The sequence below is a fragment of the Lepidochelys olivacea genome (genome assembly GCF_965140295.1).
Source record: "Lepidochelys olivacea isolate rLepOli2 genome assembly, chromosome: 6".
Classification (NCBI taxonomy): domain Eukaryota; kingdom Metazoa; phylum Chordata; order Testudines; family Cheloniidae; genus Lepidochelys; species Lepidochelys olivacea.
Genome location: NC_140416.1, coordinates 70,899,620 through 70,922,825, shown reverse-complemented (window position 1 = coordinate 70,922,825; position 23,206 = coordinate 70,899,620). Strand labels below are relative to the sequence as shown.

The 23,206-nt window shown below is 41.9% G+C and overlaps 1 protein-coding gene across 1 annotated transcript; it reads right to left on the bottom strand.

Annotated features, from left to right (window-relative positions):
- Positions 1-210: 210 nt before the first annotated feature.
- On the bottom strand, positions 211-12,197 carry EMC7 (ER membrane protein complex subunit 7). Its single transcript, XM_084631720.1, has 5 exons — positions 11,857-12,197; positions 10,676-10,795; positions 5,954-6,092; positions 3,164-3,244; positions 211-665 (listed from the first exon to the last, which is right to left on the bottom strand). Exons 1-5 carry the CDS (start codon positions 12,090-12,092, stop codon positions 513-515), a joined length of 729 nt encoding a protein of 242 aa, XP_084487846.1. The 5' UTR covers positions 12,093-12,197; the 3' UTR covers positions 211-512.
- Positions 12,198-23,206: the final 11,009 nt, after the last annotated feature.

Genomic DNA, 23,206 nt, shown 5'->3' with positions numbered 1-23,206 from the left:
TCTAGCTGGCAGAGCCAGTTCTTTCCTCAGTAAACTCAAATGACTCAATTTCATCAAAGGGAGAAACTTTATGCACTTGAGAAGTGGATAGAAGAGAAGGATAGAAAAACACTAAGCTCATTTTTAAAAATAGAACTCTTTCTTTGAAACCAAAAGTTGTTGTTACATATAGTGAGATTTTGTCTAGGGATTAAAACTTATTCATTAATGTATAGCACATCATATAATTTAATTATTTTAATGTCATTTTCTACAGAGCAATATAGTTAATTTAGTATCATCAATATTGACCTTATACACATACAAGATTTAAGCCACGTCCTCCTCTGCTTACTGCCAAGTACAAAACAGCTTAAATAGGCTAAAAAGCCACATCACATACAACAGTTGTAGCAGATCAATTTTCATGTTGGATCAAGTTTACAGTATTGGTGTTTTGAACTTCCAAGACCCACATAGATGATACCACACAAAAACAGCTGTGCAAACTCAGGCGCAGGAGGAAGCAACAACTACCTCCTTTTTCCAGCACCACTTTTCCCTGCTTTACTGCTCCCACTGCCAGACTTGCTGGAAGATTTTGAAGAGAAAAGTCTTGTCATGAACTCAGAGACATCGGGCAGTTCGTGGTTGGAATTTAGCATATTCATTGACTGCTCCATTTCCTGCACACAAAAATCAGACAATCTAAGTGTAAACTGTTGACTATTTAAGGCTGTTTCTGTAACATCAGTTGAACTGGCACATTAAGTAGCTTTGCAATTTCCTCGATCATGTTGCTATGCACTAGTTCTCTAGTGAGCACATCACTATAAAGATAATGTATTTGTGCAACCGCAGCCAAACCCCAAACTACACAAAGAAACTTAAAAACAAACAAAGACAAATAAAAGCACTCAGTATAGCCCAGGCAACCATGTCTCAAGTAGTCTTACAGGGCAGATACTTGTTATATAAAAACTATCAATTTTTCAAAGCTAACTGTAGCTAAGATACACTGATCCTCTGCACAATACTATTTAGACTTGTCTTAAGATTTAAGATCTTTAGATTTTAAGATCAATGTCCTCTTCTGGACTTTACATATTTTTAAGTTTTGCAGATTTGGCCCAAAGGTTTGAAAACCTAGTATTTATTGCACATCTAGCAGAAATTTTTAGAATTTCTTACATAGCTATCAATTACTGAATAGCTAGTTTACAGCTCTGATCCACTGCCTTAATATCTTCCTTTTCCATGTGCAGAAAAGGATCTTAAATGTGAGGACATCTATCCATCCATGCTTAACCTAGCTTTAGACAATTTAGCATAAATATTCTTTCATTTTGAAAAATAAACAAGTTATCTTCTTTTACAAAAGGAAATAAAGTATTTTATTAATAAAAGTTCAATTACTTTTCCAAAATGCTGTAACTTTTTAGTTATATTTTTATTATACCAGCCCTTAACATGAGGGACAGAAAGGCAATACAAACATTCAGAATTGTTTTATAATTTCAAGTATTTTTCAAGTAAGAACAAGCCAAAAGTTAGCTGGGTAGCCTGTTGATATTATTCCTATATTTAAATACTTCTACAAGAGCACAACTATTACCTTAGCTTTATATATTAGATATCAATATGCTGATCACCCAAAGAAAAAAAACAAGCAGTTGAAGAGTGCAGTAAAAGCTCCTTTTTCATAAGTGAATGAGTTTTAGGTTTATACTGCAGGGTTTAATACATAGCCACTAAGGCAATGTCATTTTCCATTTTATTCTAGCTCTTAGATTTTAACACTTTCCCATTCCTCCAAGATAGAATCTTGATAGTCACTGAGACTTTCAACTTTGAATTTTTTATTACAAAGCCAAATTACCCAATTAATAAAAACTAAAAGATGAGGGCAGCTTGTCTGTCCTCAGCAGTGGATGAGTGCATGCACTTCATAAAGAACAACAGGGGTTTTTTTGTTTTTTTTTGGCTGTTTTGGCTTTTTTCTAAAACAGACTCTACGATTTAACCTACTTCAACAGCATTTCATAGGTAGTTGGTCTACTTTCAAGTTTTAGCTTCTCTCAAAGTTAAACCAGAGGCATTACACACCTTCTTCTGATTTTTGCTTTTAATAGATATCACTTTAAAGAGGTCTGGACACCTGCAAAGTACTACTGAAGACAGTGGTTTCTGAGAAAGAGGAGTTGGAACCAACTGAATCCCAAAAGAAGCAGCCACCCAAAGACAGACAATGAACATTTCTAGATAGTAGAAAAGATTTCGTAAACACCTTGAATCTCCATTTTGTCCTAGCTTTCCGCTATTTGGCATTTTGCATGGTAAAAGGACAATAAATTAGGATCATTTAAAAATAAGTGGCTACATTAAGGTTCCATATCAAAACACCTCTGACACCAGGAATAGACACCAGTAAACCATACATTTTTTGTGGTGGCACAGGAGGGGAAGAGAACACGAAGTCTTATGCCCCACAACACACCCAGAGGAGTCTATAAATAGTATACAAAAGCAAGCCCTGTTGGGTCTTCAATGCTTGATTTTAACAGTGAAGAATAAAAATTAGAAGATTTACAAGAGAACTAGGTGGAGAGAGATTTGGGCATTAATTGATTTTTGCAGAAGGTCTGGAAAATATCAGACCATAATACAATTCATAGCTGTGCATAATTAAATTAAACTCTGTGTTCTGACCCAAGTGCAGGCTTATAGAACTGATACTAGAACCGAATAACGGTATTTGCAACTCAGGCCTTGTCTAAACTACTGGGGTAAGTCGACCTATGTTACGCTACTCCAGCTACATAAATAACGTAGCTGGAGTCAACGTAGCTTAGGTCGACTTACTACGGTGTCTACACCACGCTACGTCAATGGGAGATGCTCTCCCGTCAACTTACCTTATTCAACCGGGGAGTGCTCTGCGATTGATTTTGCAGGTCTTCACTAGACCTGCTAAATTGATCGCAGCCGCATTGATCTCCCATAAGTGTAGACATGGCCTCAGTTTTCACTGAATGAATACAGCTGTCTATTAGTGCGTCCCATAAGGCAACTTTCAGTTTATACTGTGTTTGTTTTTTGTAATTTAATATCTCATCACCATTGTTTGCTGCAAATTTGAAATCCACTCATGTTTTTGATATCCACTCATACTGAGCATACTTACTCGTCTCATGTCAGGATCACTGGTGTTGACAACTTTAGGCAGCAATACAAATATCAGTAATGGAAGAACCATCATCATAACCTAAACAGAAGAGAGAAATTCAAAGAACATTTCCTTAGTCTGAGTCATTGTTTGAAGTATTTTAAGAAAGACTTCAGTAAGCAGGAAGACATCTGACATTGAACACCTGAGAGGGAAAATTCAATCTTAGCTGGAAATCCATATTCCAAAACTACTGAAGATTTGGCTCAGTAACCTAGTCATTCTATAAGATGCCAAGTAGGAGACTTCAGTTTAAATTCTGAATTTGGTGATTCATTGGCAGAGAATGGAATGTTTCAAATGGAATATTGTTAAAGCCTTCAACCCTGATTGCTACAATAAAGCAATGCACTCTAGGAGTGTGGAGGGCAACAAAACCATCATGAATTTTAAAGGCAACTGATCACGGGGAAGTTCCAGTAGGATGGGTGTGTGGAGAAGAGGAGGCTACAAAAAAAACCCTGTCATTTATTGAAAGGGAAAAAAAAACAAATGAAATTATAGTTTTTTCCCCAAAATTCTATCAGATTAATCTTTCAGATACACTTGAAAAGGAAGCCCAAGAGATGGATGTATGTCAACTCAGATCCTACTTACACCGTTTTTGGGATGTGTGCACATTTGGTATGAAGTTTTTAACATAGGTGAAAAGTTGCATAATAAACAGACTGTAGTTGAGAGACTGTAAAAAGGTAAGACAAACAAGTAGGAGAGAAACATGTCAATTTTTAGAACACATCACCTCCTAGAAAAGGTGTCATTAGGATCTGTGACCTGTTCCATGGTAGATCAACCCAACAAAATGGAGTTTCAGGGAATCTCAGCTCATTCCCATCAGCAGTTCTGTAGCAAATAGAAGACTTCATTTTCCTGAAAAGTTATTTCAGTGTTTTAGGATAGTCACAGAATCGGATGTACTGATACGTACACTGCCACATTATGGGTCACTAGAGAGATACATAACTAAGGATTCTCAGCAGGACTGCAAAGAATTTAAATAAAATTTAGAGAGCAAGGTTAGAGTGCATGCCAACTATATCAAAGTGGTTGAGCTCTCAGATTCTTTAGAGACTGATTTTAAGAGAGAAGTGGATTCCTGAAACACTGGAAGCACATCTTTTGCCCGGTTCTGTTTGTCATAATTCAGTAAGAACTCTGCCTATGAAAAGATCTGCAGGCCTAAAAGTAATCAAGACAGTACTACCTACCTCAATTTTAAATCTAGTCAACATGCCTTGAAGAGGAAAAGCAGGAACATGTGTGTGATGGGGTGTGTCTTTTATTTCTCTGAATACCCTCCTATTCTGCTAAAGCATGGGAACTCTCTAGGACATTAAAAATATCTAGAAGGATTTTGGTTGGGATTTGTCCATTTTCCTGATACACTATCCATGATTAACCCAGGATATAACAAAATACCCTAAAGATTGATTTATTTATACATACATACACACACTATACATATATAGTGTCTTGTTTTGAAACTTGTACTGAAAGTCTTAAACAAAAACATTAACATACAATAACTGTGCATGCTCAGACGTATTAGGACCAGTCTACAGTAGAAGTTTAACTATCATTGGACAGAGGTGCCCTTAATTGAGCCAGACACAGTTAAACCTCTACTGTAGATTGGTCCTAATTCATCTGAGCATAAACAGTTAGTTTGTTAATATTTTTGTTCATGACCTTCAGAACAAGGCACTATTTAGTCACCAAATTAGTTCTACAAAATTTTATATTGCAGTTACATGTGCTTTGCAATGGATGCAGATCCACAGCTTGCGCTTTAGTGTTTCCCCATCTTAGACTGTTCCAAGTCTTAACTCTTTTAAAGCTCTATTAAGATAGAACCTAAGCATAGTGCACATACACAGCTTTGTTTACATTTGGGACTGACATTAAAAGGAGTAGTGTGCATTTTGGTTCTTCTGATTTGAAGACTATTTTAATTTGATAGCCTTGTTTTTTAAACAATCACATTTACAACTATAACATTGTCCAAGACAAAGTAAAGCTTAGTACCTAGAGAGCCATAGCATTCCTTTAACATATTTTAATACAAAAATGAATGCTTCAGGATGTTTAGGATGCATCATATTTTCATGTATTTGCCTGTGATTTCCCCCTAGATTGTGGTTTTGTTCTCTGCATGTTAGATTTTAATATGCTCACTTATATTCTAATTTAAAAAGTATAAAATAAAGAAATAACGCTTTCATGATTTGAACTGGGAAAACAGCAGATAGCTTGATCCAACAGGAGATTAATATTTTTACTATGAAAACTCATAATCTGTATTGGTTATTTGCAATTACCGTTATGCTTAATGCTGCAATGCCTGCTCTTATTAATGAAAAAAGCAGCGAAAGAATCTTGCTGCTGGCTGAGAGTGTGACCCTTTAAGTCAATGTTGCAACCACCCCACTGGGTTCATCCAATTATCAGTAATAAGCATTTTTCAACTACCATAAACCTGCAATTGCTCTTCAGCTGGTGTAACCATTCATCTCTAGTAATGCCTCTTATTCTATGGACAATATATATGAAAAACAAGTTTATTTTACTGAGATTTCCAAACTGATTGTGTATTTTCTCTATTTCACAAGTACCAAGAATTAATTTTTTTCTTTGCTTGGCGTTCTAACTGCTATGGATGGATGCTACCCTAAATCCGCTATTAAAAAGCTTTAAGGTAAAAATCTCAAATCAGCAGCAAATAGATTTGTGTGCTGCATCTATACATACCATTGGGTTCATTAGAAAGTCTGTCCATCCCCAAGACTCTCTCTTTATGAAGTAAGAAGGGGGTCCAGAAGATTTCATCTGAAGCGGGTATGGCAGCCTGACTACTTCTGACGTTTTGATGTAATTCACATATCTTGCTCTAGTGAAAAAATAAGTATTTTTAAAGCATTTTTAAAACCCTTTCCTCTAACTTGACAAGTCCTTTATAATATTCCCTCTGGTCAAAGCTTGTTACAAGACTACAAACTTAACAAGCTGCTACATGGAAGTGTGAACCATGGAAAACATTTGTCCAAATGTTACTCTTTAAGCAGTACCCATCATCCCATCCACTAATAATATCCCCTCTTAATATTTTTCCAGACTATCAATTATGGTAGAATGTATAAATTTAAAGTGGACAGGTAAGAAAACAAAACAGAAGATCAGAAACAGTAGAGCCATTTGTTGGGAAGTGGTTGATGAAGAACTATGTGTGTTAATTTATTAATGCTGGTCAGAAAAGATTAGTCAGCTAACTTTACCATGAGACAATTTGATTAAAGCTTTAGAAAAAAAATTCAGCTGTGACTCCAAGGTCTTCTTCAATACAGTTATGGAGATCTCAGTAACCAGCTAACTGGTAAACTTGGTTTGTTAAGTATAACTGGGAGAACACATTCTTCTGGGTACTGAATATCATAGTCAGGTTAAATATGGATTATAATGTTAACAATTTCTGAAGTGTCTGCTTAACCCCCCCATGCCGGAAAACAAGTGCATTACATTCACCAAAGCTCATTTTCAAGTCTGGCATTCGACAGGAACAAATACTGGAACAATCTAATTCAGTGATACTCAGACCTCAAAAGTTCAAGAGCCAAATTAGCAATCAACATTACCCAAAAGAGACACAGTAGGGTGAATTCATTGTTTAAATATAAATGTATAGTACTATAGTAAATGAAACAGTATGATGGGGAAATATTTATATTTATATCATATAATGCAAAGAGCTAAAGGAGGCACGTTAAAAGAGCCACTTGCACCCAAGCCTCTCTCTGAGTACCAAAGATTCTAATTATGTCTGACAAACAATCAGTCCCACCTCAACCTGGGATTCCTTTTTAAAAATATTTTACTTTTAAAAATTTAAAGTATGTCATGGTTGTTAATAGGATGAGACATCTAATGAGCTTGTAGGTTTAAGCTTTCAAATAAGACAGACAACATTATGATATATGTAATTAAATGCAAAGACTCGGTTAATGCAATATTCAATTTGAAATGTTAATTTTTCAGAACCAGAAAAATAAGTATTACAGTTCCCATAGGCACCTTTATTCCGCCTCTTGTGCTTATCACTTATAACAGGATTTGCCATTGTATGATCACTTAACGTGTCAAGTTAAAGTTGCTACATACGTATAGAAATTAAAGAAAAAGTACAATTTAAACATTTTTATTTCATCTTACTAGTTCAAATAAATCCCTCTTATTGGACAGGACAGCTATTCCTTTGTACTATGTGCTGAATAGTGTACAATAATGTAGAGTTGTATATTAGGTTATGTCTACACTACGCAGCTTTTAGCGACATGGCTGTGCCGGTACAGCCGTGCTGCCAAAGGGTGAGCAGTGAAGCTGCTGTTTGTTGGCAGGCGCAAGCTCTCCTGCCAACAAAGCGCCGTTCCCACCAGCGCTTGTGGTGGACAAAACTTTTGTCTTTTGGGAGGCTGTTTTTTCCAACACCTCTGAATGATAAAAAGTTTTGCCTTTCACTTGCCAGCGTAGACAAAGCCTTAGTGTGCACTAAGATGCCCTACTGTAACGAACACAAACAAAGGACGCAACTAAAGTTGCTGCGGATGAGGAAAGCATAGACAAACAGTACAGGAATCTGTGCCATGGTCTAATAAGAGCACTTCAGAATTTAGGAACACGTATGGTCCTTCATTCTCCATACTAACACAGCAACCTGCTCCACTCCTGGAATAAGGATGTGCGTTCTTCAAATAACTACTTTAGACTAACTGAAGGAGAATGAACAAAACAGCACAGAGAGATTCCAGGGACAGAGAGATGGAGACCGTCTTCCTGACTCAGACAGAAAGTAACCAAGCAAGACAGAAAGGGGACACATACTAAAAATGTAAAGAAAAGAATCTCAGGAGACCACTGGAAGCCTCTCAAAAAAGAAAGGAGGTAGAGATTTTAGGGGAAGATTTTATTTTACATTGCCTGCTATCAACCCAATAAATTATTGAAGTGGTGAAAGGAAACAAAACTCTTCCAAATCTTTTCCATTCACTCATATTAAAGTTGCGAGAATAGGGAAAAAAAAATCAAAATAAAGCTAAACTTTTGAAACTAAATTTCCATCTATAAATAACTTTTGAAAAAAGGTTTCAGAGTAACAGCCATGTTAGTCTGTATTCACAAAAAGAAAAGGAGTACTTGTGGCACCTTAGAGACTAACCAATTTATTTGAGCATGAGCTTTCATGAGCTACAGCTCACTTCATCGAATGCATACTGTGGAAACTGCAGAAGACATTATATACACAGAGACCATGAAACAATACCTCCTCCCACCCCACTCTCCTGCTGGTAATAGCTTATCTAAAGTGACCACTCTCCTTACAATGTGTATGATAATCAAGTTGGGCCATTTCCAGCACAAATCCAGGTTTTCTCACCCTCTGCAGAGGGGCATTGCTGGCACATGATGGCATATATCACATTGGTGGATGTGCAGGTGAACGAGCCTCTGATAGTGTGGCTGATGTTATTAGGCCCTGTGATGGTGTCCCCTGAATAGATATGTGGGCACAGTTGGCAACGGGCTGAGGTTGATGGTGGGATGGAAATTGTTGAAATCATGGTGGAATTCCTCAAGGGCTTCTTTTCCATGGGTCCAGATGATGAAGATGTCATCAATATAGCGCAAGTAGAGTAGGGGCGTTAGGGGACGAGAGCTGAGGAAGCGTTGTTCTAATTCAGCCGTAAAAATGTTACCATCCCACCATCAACCTCAGCCTGGTCCAGTCCACACAAAAGATCCACTTCCTGGACACTACAGTGCTAATAAACAATGGTCACATAAACATCACCCTATACCAGAAACCTACTGACCGCTATTCCTACCTACATGCCTCCAGCTTTCACCCTGACCACACCACACGATCCATCGTCTACAGCCAAGCTCTGCGATACAACCACATTTGCTCCAACCCCTCAGACAGATACAAACACCTACAAGATCTCTATCAAGCATTCTTACAACTACAATACCCACCTGCGGAAGTGAAGAAACAGATTGATAGAGCCAGAAGAGTTCCCAGAAATCACCTACTACAGGACAGGCCTAACAAAGAAAATAACAGAACGCCACTAGCCGTCACCTTCAGCCCCCAACTAAAACCCCTCCAACGCATTATTAAGGATCTACAACCTATCCTGAAGGATGACCCAACGCTCTCAAAAATCTTGGGAGACAGGCCAGTCCTTGCCTACAGACAGCCCCCCAACCTGAAGCAAATACTCACCAACAACCACATACCACACAACAGAACCACTAACCCAGGAACCTATCCTTGCAACAAAGTCCGTTGCCAACTGTGCCCACATATCTATTCAGGGGATACCATCATAGGGCCTAATAACATCAGCCACACTATCAGAGGCTCGTTCACCTGCACATCCACCAATGTGATATATGCCATCATGTGCCAGCAATGCCCCTCTGCCATGTACATTGGGCAAACTGGACAGTCTCTACGTAAAAGAATAAATGGACACAAATCAGATGTCAAGAATTATAACATTCATAAACCAGTCAGAGAACACTTCAATCTCTCTGGTCACGCAATTACAGACATGAAGGTCGCTATCTTAAAACAAAAAAACTTCAAATCCAGACTCCAGCGAGAAACTGCTGAATTGGAATTCATTTGCAAATTGGATACTATTAATTTAGGCTTAAATAGAGACTGGGAGTGGCTAAGTCATTCTGCAAGGTAGCCTATTTCCCCTTGTATTTTCCTAAACCCCTCCCCAGACCTTCTGGTTAAACTTGGATTTATGCTGGAAATGGCCCACCTTGATTATCATACACATTGTAAGGAGAGTGGTCAGTTTGGATGAGCTATTACCAGCAGGAGAGCGAGTCTGTGTGTGTGTGGCGGGGTGTGTGTGTGAGAGAGAACCTGGATTTGTGCTGGAAATGGCCCACTTTGATTTTCATACACATTGTAAGGAGAGTGGTCACTTTGGATAAGCTATTACCAGCAGGAGAGTGAGTTTGTGTGTGTGTGTGTGGGGGGGGGGGGTGAGAAAACCTGGATTTGTGCTGGAAATGGCCCAACTTGATTATCATACACATTGTAAGGAGAGTGATCACTTTAGATAAGCTATTACCAGCAGGAGAGTGGGGTGGGAGGAGGTATTGTTTCATGGTCTCTGTGTATATAATGTCTTCTGCAGTTTCCACAGTATGCATCCGATGAAGTGAGCTGTAGCTCACGAAAGCTTATGCTCAAATAAATTGGTTAGTTTCTAAGGTGCCACAAGTATTCCTTTTCTTTTTTTGAAAAAAAGATATAAACAATTGAAACTTAAGGTCTAAAATGAAAGTACCAACCCTGTCCGAACTACAGTGAGTTCAAGCAACACTAATACTGCACTAGCAGGCAGATTCAATTTGTTTCAATGGATCAATGCAGAAATAATCTGAAGGGCTCACCTCATTTTGCCTTTTGAAGTTATGTCCACTCGAACTGGTTCAAACCTATAAGCTGGGGATATAACTTCTACTACGTAAGATCCAGAAGGTATATCATGAACCACAAAACTTCCATCTGTCCTGAGGAAATAAAATAAAGATTCATCACGCTTCAATATACAAGAGACTATTAGAACTGACAGTTTTTTAAGATGATTTATACATAGAATCTCAGGGTTGGAAGGGACCTCAGGAGGTCATCTAATCTAACCCCCTGCTCAAAGCAGGACCAATCCCCAATTTTTGCCCCAGATCCCTAAAGGCCCACTCAGGGATTGAACTCACAAACCCAGGTTTAGCAGGCCAATGCTCAAACCACTGAGCATGTGATGTCACCTGATCGTTGTCATTCAGGGACATTAAAGAGTAGCCTATAAATTTCAATAGATACTATCAGAGTTTACAAAAAAAAAAAGCTATGATGGAATCACTGATGACATCACAATCAGGTTCCCAGAAATAAATTGGTGGAAGCTTTGCAACTGTGACTGAACTACTTGTCCTACACGGTTTTTGATTCCTATGTTACAACATCTGTGGAAGGCAGCTCCCTTTGCCTGCACAAGCTGCCTAACCTCGTGGGCCACTGGGAAGGCTGGGCAAGTGAGAAATGTGGTCTGGTTCTGCCCATAATTCTGTGGGTTTTTCCTGCCATGAGTAAGGGAAGGGGGTTAAGAACGCCAGCCACCCACCGATCATAACGAACCCTACACCATCAACCCAGGGGGCAAGTAGGAGCGAGGGGCACAGCCGCGGGCCAGGCCGCCAAAGCATCAACAGGCCCAGCGGGGCGTGACAGCAGGGCGGCTCGGCAGGGCGCGCTCAGCCCCCGGAGGCCGGCCAAGTGTAAGGCGTGCGGAGGCGTAAGGCGGCCCGTGACGGGGAAGGGCGTTTGCGGCAGGAGCCGGGCGAGCGTCAGCCCAGCCCCCGCTCCCCAGATCGCCCCCTCGCCGCGAAGGGCTGCGACGCAGCTCTGTGTGCGGGGGGCTCCCGTCCGTCACCCGCTGCCAGTCTAGGGAGTGGGCAGCAGAGACCCCGGGAGGGGCGATCCGCCCGGCGGGGTCTAACGGCCCTGCTGACCCCGGCACGCGGCGACTGCCCACCCCCGGCCCGGCCTCTCCCCGAGCCCCTCCGCCGCTCACTTGAGGAAGCCGACGTGCTCCTCCCCGTCCACCAGCACCCGGGCCGCCGCGATCCAGTCCTGCGGCTTCACCCCGGGCACCACCGCCCGGCCCTCGATTTTAAACCGCTCCCCGGGGCCCGGCCCGCCCGGGGACTCCCCCGCCCCGGCCGCCTCTGAGCCCCACGAGCCGCCGGGCAGCACCGACGCCACCAGCAACAGCAGCACCGAATGGAGCGAACCCGGCCAGGCCGCCATCACAGCCGCCGGTCCCGGTAGTAACGAAGGCGGAGCTAGAGCAAGGTGGAGCGCACGGGCAGCCTCCCTCAGCGCATGCACCAAACAGGGCGATGGAGTTCAACGCATGCGCAATAGAGTGCGGAGGGGGGAAGAGGGCGGCCGCTCAGAGCATGCGCAGAAAAAAGGCTAGCCGATTAACCGGCTGACAGAGACTGAAACTTACAGCGCATGCGCCAGAGGAACGCCGCTGAGAACGAAGCCATCGTGCGAGTCACGTGGCGGAGGAGAGGCTCTGGAGGGGTGAAACGATTGGCCGTGAGGGTTACCGAGGCGGAAGTGTTGACGTTCCTTTGCTGGCATGAGGTGGGTATGTGGTTGGTGCGGCTCCTGTACCGGACATGGATAGTCGCAGAGCGTGGTTGTGACCCCAGATATGTCGTCATCAGGCCCTTTTAAAGCTCGGCCAGGCATGCTGAGGGTGGTTCAAACAGGGTACGTCGCGCACAGCGCCACCTAGTGGCTAAACCTCGCAATACTATTCAATTTTTCACATCCCACGTGTACCTCCCCCGCCCTCAGGTCTGCGCCCCAACCCTTGACAGTGTTTACAGGAGCCGGCTGCTGCTGAAGTTCCGTGCGCTCGGTCAGCTAACGGCCTCTGCGTCATACTGTTTTTCTAATGACACAGCCGTAGTGCATAACGCTTGGCCATCTGACTGTCCGTTCGTGGTGGCAGCGCCTGGCTGTGGTCAGGCTGGAGTCCTGGGGTCTTCTCGTTCAGCATCGGCCTTCTGTAGAGTCATTTCAAAAAGTTAAAAAGTTTTTTTCTCCTGCAGATAATAGCCCATCTTAAGTAATTAGCCTCTTACAGTTTGCATGGCAACTTCCACCTTCTCTGTGTGTAGATATAGATCTATCTTCTTGCTATGTTCCAGTCTATGCATCCCATGAAGTGAGCTGTAGCCCACGAAAGCTTATGCTCTAATAAATTGGTTAGCCTCTAAGGTGCCACAAGTCCTCCTGTTCTTTTTGCGGATACAGACTGACACGGCTGTTACTCTGAAACCTGTCATTTATTGGTGGTTCTTTCTGACGGAACATGCTGCGGATGTCGATGGTTTCTGTTGAACTCTCTGTCATGTCTGATCTGGGCACTGAATTCCTTTTCTTTCTGACAGCTGGAGTGGTCCACCCTTTTTCTCCATTCAGTTTGACATGAACATAGTGACCAGTTTCTAGACCTGGCAGTTGTCTAACTGAGTGATGTCTCTTGTAAGAGTGTTCACAACTTAGTCAGTTTAACATTTTCTTTGGCTAATGGAATTTGCCAGAATCTGCTGGAGGCGTCCAGTTTGGAGTATACTATAGCTTCTTTCACTTTGGGGAGGAAGTCTTTGGATGTTGGGAGGATATATTTTTCTCTCACAACTGCTCCATTATGTCTTTTAAGATCCACACAGATTCATATTTTTCCATTTTTCTTTATAAGTGGTACCATTGGGGCACATTATGTTGTTGGCTCAGAGATTTTCTTGATTATGTGAGTCCACTCCATTCACCTTAACTAAGGTTCCACTTTATGAAGCAATGGGCTAGGGATCCTGCAAAGTGTATGTACACTGTATGGTTTAGCATTGTCTCTTAAGGTTATTTGTACTGGATCTCCTTTCAAAAGTTCAATATCACCAAATAGTCAATCAAGTTCTTTTACCTTTCTCACTCGGCCTATCATGGCTGTCATGCTGCATCAGAGAAAGATGTTGGTCTGTGGTCCTTTCATCACATATACTCTGAATGCATAGCTTTTGTCTTTGTACATTGTTTCTGTGGTGAACTGGCCAGTGCAGGTCAGAATATCTCCAGGGCTAGTCAGAGCTGTGTCAGGTGACTTCAGCTCTGGGAGGGGTTGAGGATGATTGTAAGTCCCTTCTGAGATGACTGTGACATCAGCTCCTGACTCAGTTTCAAAGTCAACAGTCTTGCCATGAATATTCAGTCTCTCCCCCCAGGCAAGCTCTCTGTCATCACAAATAATAGATCCCAGAAAGAATGGCTCCTGATTGTCTGTAATATGAACCAACTACCTGACTACTTTGGTGAGGTAAACAGCTGCAAAATGTCCATGTTTTGAGCATTTATTACACCATGTGCCTCTGGCTAGACGTGCATTACCTCTTGGGATATAAATTTTTTCTTCAAACCTGAAGAAGAGCTCTGTGTAAGCTAAAAAGCTTGTCTCTGTCATCAATGGAAGTTGTTCCAATAAAAAATATTACCTCACCCACCTTGTTTCTCTAATATCTTGTAACCAACTCAGCTACAACAACACTGCATACAAGTATTATGTTGTTCAAAGAGGATTAACCCATCAGTGACAAAATCTGACATTACATGAAAACACCATGTTTCATTAAAGCATCATTTTGAAATCTGATGACACAAGGTGGTCCATGCAACTGATTTTGGGACTCCCAGAATTGTCCTACAGGCAGTGTTTGTGAGATGTGGGGTCTATAAACTTAGCACCCTTAGACAAAAGTGGGAAGAATTAGTAATCCCAGTGACTCATAACTTTGTTCCATCAGATAAACTCTTAAAAGATAGCACTCCAGAACTTCAGTGCTGACCAAACCTGGGAAATAAGGGCAGATCCATTTTAGCCAGTTATAACTGTCAAACAAGCACGTGGGTTGGGGGACTACAGGTCAAGATAAAGAAGGGCCTTATAAAGTACTACTGAGAACTTTAATTTGTATCCTTTGGTGTATTTGGACGCAGTGTAGTTTGATGAGAACAGGCGCAAATTTACACCCATCCTTCGCTCCAAAGGAGAAAGTGTGCAGCTGCATTTTTCATTAGTCATAGCCCCTGAATCAGTTAAAGAGAAATCCACTTAGGAGTGCATTACACTGGCCTGGGATGTAACAAAGACATTAATGACCATGCTGGAGTTTCCATATGAGAAAAATTATCAACTTTTCCTGATTAAACTGGAAATGGTTATAACTCCTCTTGATTACTGTTTCATGGGCCTTTATGCTAAGAGCAGTCAAGAGTGACGTCCAAATTCTACCCTGGTCTTATCAATGAGGGATGCGTTCTCTGGATAACAGACACACAAACTGCCAACAAGCTGGTCAAAAGGCTTCTCCAACTCACCAGTATATCCTCAGTTTTGTCTGATTGAGTCCTTTCAACCAGCTGTTGCTCATTCAATAAACTGTCAGCTAGACAGTCTGATAATCATCTGACAGTCTATAATCAGGATGTATAGAATAATGTAATATTAGCATTCTGATAATACTGCAACCTGAATCTCCATATTTTTGACTCTAGCAATCTAATACACAGATTGAACAGCAGAGGGGACTAATGAAATATACAAATGTAAGAATGGCCATACTGAGTCAGACCAATGGTCCATCTAGCCCAGTATCCTGTCTTCTGACAGTGGCCGGTACCAGATGCTTCAGAGGGAATGAACAGAACAGGGTTCTTTATCGATTGATCCACCCCATCACCCAGTCCCAGCTTCTGGCAGTTACAGGTTTAGGGACACCTGGAAAATGGAGTTGCATCTCTGACCATCTTGGTTAATAGTTATTACTGAACTTATCTTCCATGAACATATCTAATTCCTTTTTAAACCCAGTTATAACTTTGGCCTTCACAACATCCCCTGGCAACGAGTTCCACAGATTGACTGTGTGTTGTGTAAAGAAGTAGTTCCTTATGATTGTTTTAAACCTGCCTATTAATTTTGTTGGGTGAACCCTGGTTCTTGTATTATGTGAAGGGGTAAATAACACTTCCTTATTCATTTTCTCTACACCACTCATGATTGTATAGACCTCTATCATATCTCCCCTCAGTTGTCTCTTTTCCAAGATTATTAGTCCCAGACCTTTTAAACTCTCCTCATAGGGAAGCTGTTCCATACCCCTAATCACTCGGACATCCCAGAATGCAACATCAAAATAGTCTTTATAGTTCATGAAATCTATATTCTTTATAATAGAATGATATATTCTGCAATACTGTTGATGAACCAAGAAGTCCCAAGAGTCCTTCTCAGGGGGAAAAATAATATACAAAAACCCTTAGTTAAAATTTATTTCTGTGCTGAATGTTCTTTGCAACCTGGTTAGTAGCAACATTTGCCACATAAATCTGGACTTAATTTTAATTTGTCGCTGGCAGTTCACCTTTAATAAAGCAGTTATTTTTTTAATTCACTTCCAGACTTTTACAGGCAATAACTCCAAATACCTCTCTATGAAAGGGTAAGCAGCCAAGCACCTAACCCTCCTTGAGTTGACTCCCAAATAGTTTGTTTATATTGAGAAACAGCATCTAAGCTGTTTGACACAGAAATCCAAATAACCACTTTTGGGTCATGAATATTCATCAGAAATGAAGACCCAGGACTGATAAACCAGATCAGACATACTTTTGCATAGAAATTCATATACAGTCACCCTAGAAATATGAAGAAAAACTAAAACATTAACCATTGGCTCTTAACTGAAAGTAAAAGTGGCAGTCCATTAAATGCTCAAATCCTACCACAGGAAAAGGGTAGGTACTGTGATTTTTTTTGACAATTAAAATACAGTTCTGAGTCCATGTGATCTCATACTTTCTCATGTTTCTTGTGATAATAAAACACTTCCCCGAAAACAAAGATATGTAACAAAAACTTGTCCTATCCCATCTCCCCAGGCCTCTTGACTGGAAACAAGAAAGATTCCAGGTTAGACAGATATTGTTGGTTCTCCACAATTTGTTTCCATCATGAGATAACAATATTTTGCCCATGGAGAAAGATACCATCAGATGATGATTCTTCTCTGAAAATCTACTTCCTCATTTGTTATATGTTGAAGAAGCTAGAGACTGTAGAGGGAAATTTGGCCAAAGAGTTCATTCTTGCAGGTATTCTTTTAGCAGGTTTTCTTTTAAAAGTATTCTTGCCAGCAAGTTAAAAAAGTATGGATTCGATGAATGGACTGTAAGGTGGATAGAAAACTGGCTAGATTGTCGGGCTCAACGGGTAGTGATCAATGTCTTAATGTCTAGTTGGCAGCCGCTATGAAGTGGAGTGCCGCAGGGGTCTGTCCTGGTGCTGGTTTTGTTCAACATCTTCATTAAATGATCTGGATGATGGGATGGATTGCACCCTCAGCAAGTTTGCAGATGACACTAAACTGGAGGGGAGAGGTAGATATGCTGGAGGGTAGGGATAGGGTCCAGAGTGACCTAGACAAATTGGAGGATTGGGCTAAAAGAAATCTGATGAGGTTCAACAAGGACAAGTGCAGAGTCCTGCACTTAGGACAGAAGAATTCCATGCACTGCTACAGACTGGGGACTGACTGGCTAAGTGGCAGTTCTGCAGAAAAGGGACCTGGGGATTACAGTGGATGAGAATCTGGATATGAGTCAACAGTGTGCCCTTGTTGCCAAGAAGGCTAACAGCATATTGGGCTGCATTAGTAGGAGCATTGCCAGCAGATTGAGGGAAGTGATTATTCCCCTCTATTCGGCACTGGTGAGGCCACACCTGGAGTATTGCGTTGTTTTGGGCCCCCCACTTACAGAAAAGATGTGGACAAATTGGAGAGAATCCATCAGAGGGCAACGAAAATTATTAGGGGGCTGAGGCACATGATTTACAAGGAGAGACTGAGGGAACTGGGATCGTTTAGTCTGCAGAAGAGAAGACTGAGGGGAGATTTGATAACTGCTTTCAACTACCTGAAGGGGAGTTCCAAAAACACTGGAGCTAGGCTGTTCTCAGTGGTAGCTGATGACAGGACAAGGAGTAATGATGTCTCAAGTTGCAGTGGGGGAGATTTAGGTTGGATATTAGGAAAAACTTTTTCACTAGGAGGGTGGTGAAACACTGGAATGCGTTACCTAGGGAGGTGGTGGAATCTCGTTCCTTAGAAATTTTTAAGGTCAGGCTTGACAAAGCCCTGGCTGGGATGATTTAATTGGGGATTGGTCCTGCTTTGAGCAGGGGGTTGGACTAGATGACCTCCTGAGGTCTCTTCCAACCAAAATCTTCTATGATTCTATGATTCTGATTCCTCAGCAAAATTGTTTACAATCAATATATACAACCACTGAGAAGGGTTTTATAATATCTACCTCTTATAGTTTCCTGATACAGTCTTTTCTTTTGAATTATCCATCCTCAATGAGACAGCTACTGACTGTTAAAGTTGCAGTCATCTCCACTAACCTTGGGGAAGTGTTCTTATCTCCTATTCTAATGCTGGATTTCCCTGAAAGAGTTACAGATTTTTTTATATATGGGAGATAAGAACTTTTGCATGCAGGCAAATCTCTCATGTAGAAAATCTTTCTTGAGCAGCTCATGTACAGCTATCTCCCACGGGATAGGACTAGACTGTGAAGGAAACAGCTCATGGTAAACATCAATTATTGATTATTTCAAAAAGGATAGTTTTGGCAATGGTGGGTTACTTTGATAAGAAGGGAATCGGGAAACCGTCAAGTAGGAAGAGGAAAAAGGTCTTTTATTAAAAAAATTCCAGTATATTACAATAACAGTCCAAATATTATAATAATAGCAATGTACACTGTACATTGTTTTGGACCAGGCAATTTTTTACTACAGAAAATACATAATTTCTAATCAGAACTAATCAGGTGTGTGAAGAGATCAAATCACCAACTCTTTCCCCCCGCCCACCAAGCAGGCAATTTTAAAAGAACATGTAAAGTCTGAAATGGAGGATAGAGGTATGAGTCCAGAATTAGACACTGAAGTACAAAAGGTATGGAGTTAATTTACATCAGTTCTCCCAACCAAACAGCTTTACTAGAAGTAGATCTGGTGTTTACACAGATAGTAGAAAAGAAATAATAAAAGTTGCCCACTAACAGTATTTCTCAAACTTATTAGTAAGAGAAATCATTGTGCCATCTACTGGCAGCTATATGAGTGTTCATTTAACACTAACATTCTTTTAAAGTAAGAACATGAGCAGAATAGCAAGTTAATACCAGAGACTAGACACAGTTATAATCTTTTTGTTCTTTTGCACAACAGATTCCTCCAGCTCCTTTTATTTCTGCTGGGGTGCACAGGGGTGCTGAGAGCCATTGAACCAAACTGTAAACCCTGTATATAATGGAAAGCACTTCCAGCGTGGCAGCACCCACAGAATCCATAGTTCCAGCATCTATGTGGATGCAAGTGCATGCTTCACCTTTGCAAAGGCTGTGTAGTGGCTGTGCTCCTGTTTGCTCCTGTAGGCGTACCAGTTTCAGGTACTGTACAAAGCCTGTTGGAGCTCTTCACTGAGGATCTGAAAATACACCCACTTCCAGTGCTTTGCTATGCCTAAAAGGTACATTAGAGTCCTAAAAACTTGTAAATTCTGTATCAATCAAACAAATCTTTGCATTTCTAATGCATCAATCACCATAGTACACAGGCACCACATAAAAGAATTTCAGAGTGGAGTAATTTCTCTCTGAAAGGACTATTTATCCCTCCCTTGTCTGATGCCACTTTCTGAAGTGAGATCATTCTTCATGCTTGTCTTCTACATTTACCCTTCCCTCACCAATCCCCATTTTTCCGCTCTCACTTCATCTCTGTTTTTGAGGAAGGGAAGTGTTCCCCCTCTTCTAACTGGACATGCTTGGGAAACAAACAACTATATTTCACCAGAAAAGATAATATTTTAATATTTTCTTCATAACAAATATTAATTGCTATAGTTATTGCAAAACACTTTCTAAGACTGTTCTGAGGTGGTCACCATTTTCTGAAATATTCAACTTCAAAATACCTTTAGCAGTTTTTGACTTATGGGTGAGGAAAAGGAAAAATATTTTCCTTCTGTTTACAAAAAAAACAACCCCTAATCACATACTAACCACACTACAGCCAAAATGGATAGATTTTGAAACATGGCATGGAAATAGTCCTCAGTAAGTATTCTGTGTCTTGCTATGTTTGAATAAATGATTTTAACAATTTTTTTTACTTTAGTAAGAAGCCCATGTGCCTGTACCTAATGTAGAATTATCTCTGTTATAGATTGATTGTACCTGCAGCAATTTAATAAATACATCATGCATCAGTTATGAAGCAAGAAAACATAGTGTGTGGAAGTGCATGTGCACTGCACATGTAAACGCATTGCTCTGTTGTTGCTCATACAGACACAGCATATAATGATTCACCTATATAATGATATATTCACTATTAACATTTGGATTTCCTAAAATATAAAAAATCTGACACTTTCATCTGCTCATATGTATGTTAAATGCTATGTTAATTTTCCGTTCCATTCAAGTTCTGTTCCATTCAAGTTCAAAGTACATAACACACACCTTTTGTGTCTTTAGTCACAAGGTGGCCTCACCATAATACTATATATTACATCCTAACAGGATGATTAAAATGGAATCCTTTCTGCTTTCTTATGTGCTATTTCATAGTAAAAGATTTGTCAGTGTTTCAATTATATACCCTAGGTGAGAGTCTCAAACCACTTACAGCTCTTGTATGCTACATAATAGGACAGAACAGCTTATAGAGGCTCTAAAAGTATCAATTTTGGCCAGAGGAGAATCCTTTTGCAAGTCCTGGAGTAGGTGGCCTGTCTGGGCTGCAGCTGGCAGGGGTATCTTGAATATGGGACTGTAGTACTATACACTGCATAGATTCAGGTCAGCATCAAGTAGGCACCCAGTCACAGGCTGCTGTAATTCGGAGAGCCCCCTTAGGGTTGTCTAAATCAGCAGTTCTCAACCAGGGGCGTGAGACCCCTGGGAGGCTGTGAGCAGGTTTCAGGGGGGCCACCAAGCAGGGCCAGCAGTGTTAGACTTGCTGGGACTCAGGGCAGAAAGCTGAAGCCCCGCTATGTGGGGGCTGTCATAAATATAAAGGGAAGGGTAAACACCTTTAAAATCCCTCCTGGCCAGAGGAAAAACCCTTTCACCTGTAAAGGGTTAAGAAGCTCGGATAACCTCGCTGGCACCTGACCAAAATGACCAATGAGGAGACCAGATACTTTCAAAAGTTGGGGGGAGGGAGAAACAAAGCCTCTCTCTCTGTCTGTGTGATTTTGCCGGGAACAGAACAGGAATGCAGTCTTAGAACTTAGGGTATGTCTACACTAAGGAATAAGGTCAAATTTATAGAAGTCGGTTTTTTAGAAATCGGTTTTATATATTCGAGTGTGTGTGTGTGTGTCCACAGAAAATGCTCTAAGTGCATTAAGTGCATTAACTCGGCGGAGCGCTTCCACAGTACCGAGGCAAGCGTCGACTTCCGGAGCGTTGCACTGTGGGTAGCTATCCCACAGTTCCCGCAGTCTCCACTGCCCATTAGAATTCTGGGTTGAGATCCCAATGCCTGATGGGGCTAAAACATTGTCGCGGGTGGTTCTGGGTACATATCGTCAGGCCCCCGTTCCCTCCCTCCCCCCATGAAAGCAAGGGCAGACAATCATTTCGCGCCTTTTTTCCTGAGTTACCTGTGCAGACGCCATACCACGGCAAGCATGGAGCCCGCTCAGGTAACCGTCACCCTATGTCTCCTGGGTGCTGGCAGACGCGGTACGGCTTTGTTGCACAGTAGCAGCAACCCATTGCCTTCTGGCAGCAGACGGTGCAATACGATTGGTAGTCGTCCTCGTCGTGTCCGAGGTGCTCCTGGCCACGTCGGCTGGGAGCGCCTGGGCAGACATGGGCGCAGGGACTAAATTTGGAGTGACTTGACCAGGTCATTCTCTTTAGTCCTGCAGTCAGTCCTATTGAACTGTCTTATGGTGAGCGGGCAGGCGATATGGACTGCTAGCAGTCGTACTGTACCATCTTCTGCCAGGCAGGCAAGAGATGAGGATTGCTAGCAGTCGTATTGTACCATCTTATGCCAGGCAGGCAAAAGATGAAGATGGCTAGCAGTCGTACTGTACCATCTTCTGCCGAGCAGCCATGAGATGTGGATGGCATGCAGTCCTTCTGCACCGTCTGCTGCCAGCCAAAGATGTAAAAGATAGATGGAGTGGGTCAGAACAAGAAATAGACCAGATTTGTTTTGTACTCATTTGCCTCCTCCCCTGTCTAGGGGACTCATTCCTCTAGATCACACTGCAGTCACTCACAGAGAAGGTGCAGCGAGGTAAATCTTGAGCCATGTATCAATCAGAGGCCAGGCTAACCTCCTTGTTCCAATAACAACGATAACTTAGGTGCACCATTTCTTATTGGAACCCTCCGTGCAGTCCTGCCTGAAATACTCCTTGATGTACAGGCACACCCTTTGTTGATTTTATCTCCCTGAAGCCAACCCTGTAAGCCGTGTCGTCAGTCACCCCTCCCTCCATCAGAGCAACGGCAGACAATCGTTCCGTGCCTTTTTTCTGTGTGGACGCCATACCAAGGCAAGCATGGAGGCCGCTCAGCTCATTTTGGCAATTAGGAGCACATTAAACACCACACACATTATCCAGCAGTATATGCAGCACCAGAACATGGCAACGCGATACCGGGCGAGGAGGCGACGTCAGCGCGGTCACGTGAGTGATCAGGACATGGACACAGATTTCTCTGAAAGCATGGGCCCTGACAATGCATGCATCATGGTGCTAATGGGGCAGGTTCATGCTGTGGAACGCCGATTCTGGGCTCGGGAAACAAGCACAGACTGGTGGGACCGCATAGTGTTGCAGGTCTGGGACGATTCCCAGTGGCTGCGAAACTTTCGCATGCGTAGGGGCACTTTCATGGAACTTTGTGACTTGCTTTCCCCTGCCCTGAAGCGCATGAATACCAAGATGAGAGCAGCCCTCACAGTTGAGAAGCGAGTTGCGATAGCCCTGTGGAAGCTTGCAACGCCAGACAGCTACCGGTCAGTTGGGAATCAATTTGGAGAGGGCAAATCTACTGTGGGGGCTGCTGTGATGCAAGTAGCCCACGCAATCAAAGATCTGCTGATATCAAGGGTAGTGACCCTGGGAAATGTGCAGGTCATAGTGGATGGCTTTGCTGCAATGGGATTCCCTAACTGTGGTGGGGCTATAGACGGAACCCATATCCCTATCTTGGCACTGGAGCACCAAGCCGCCGAGTACATAAAC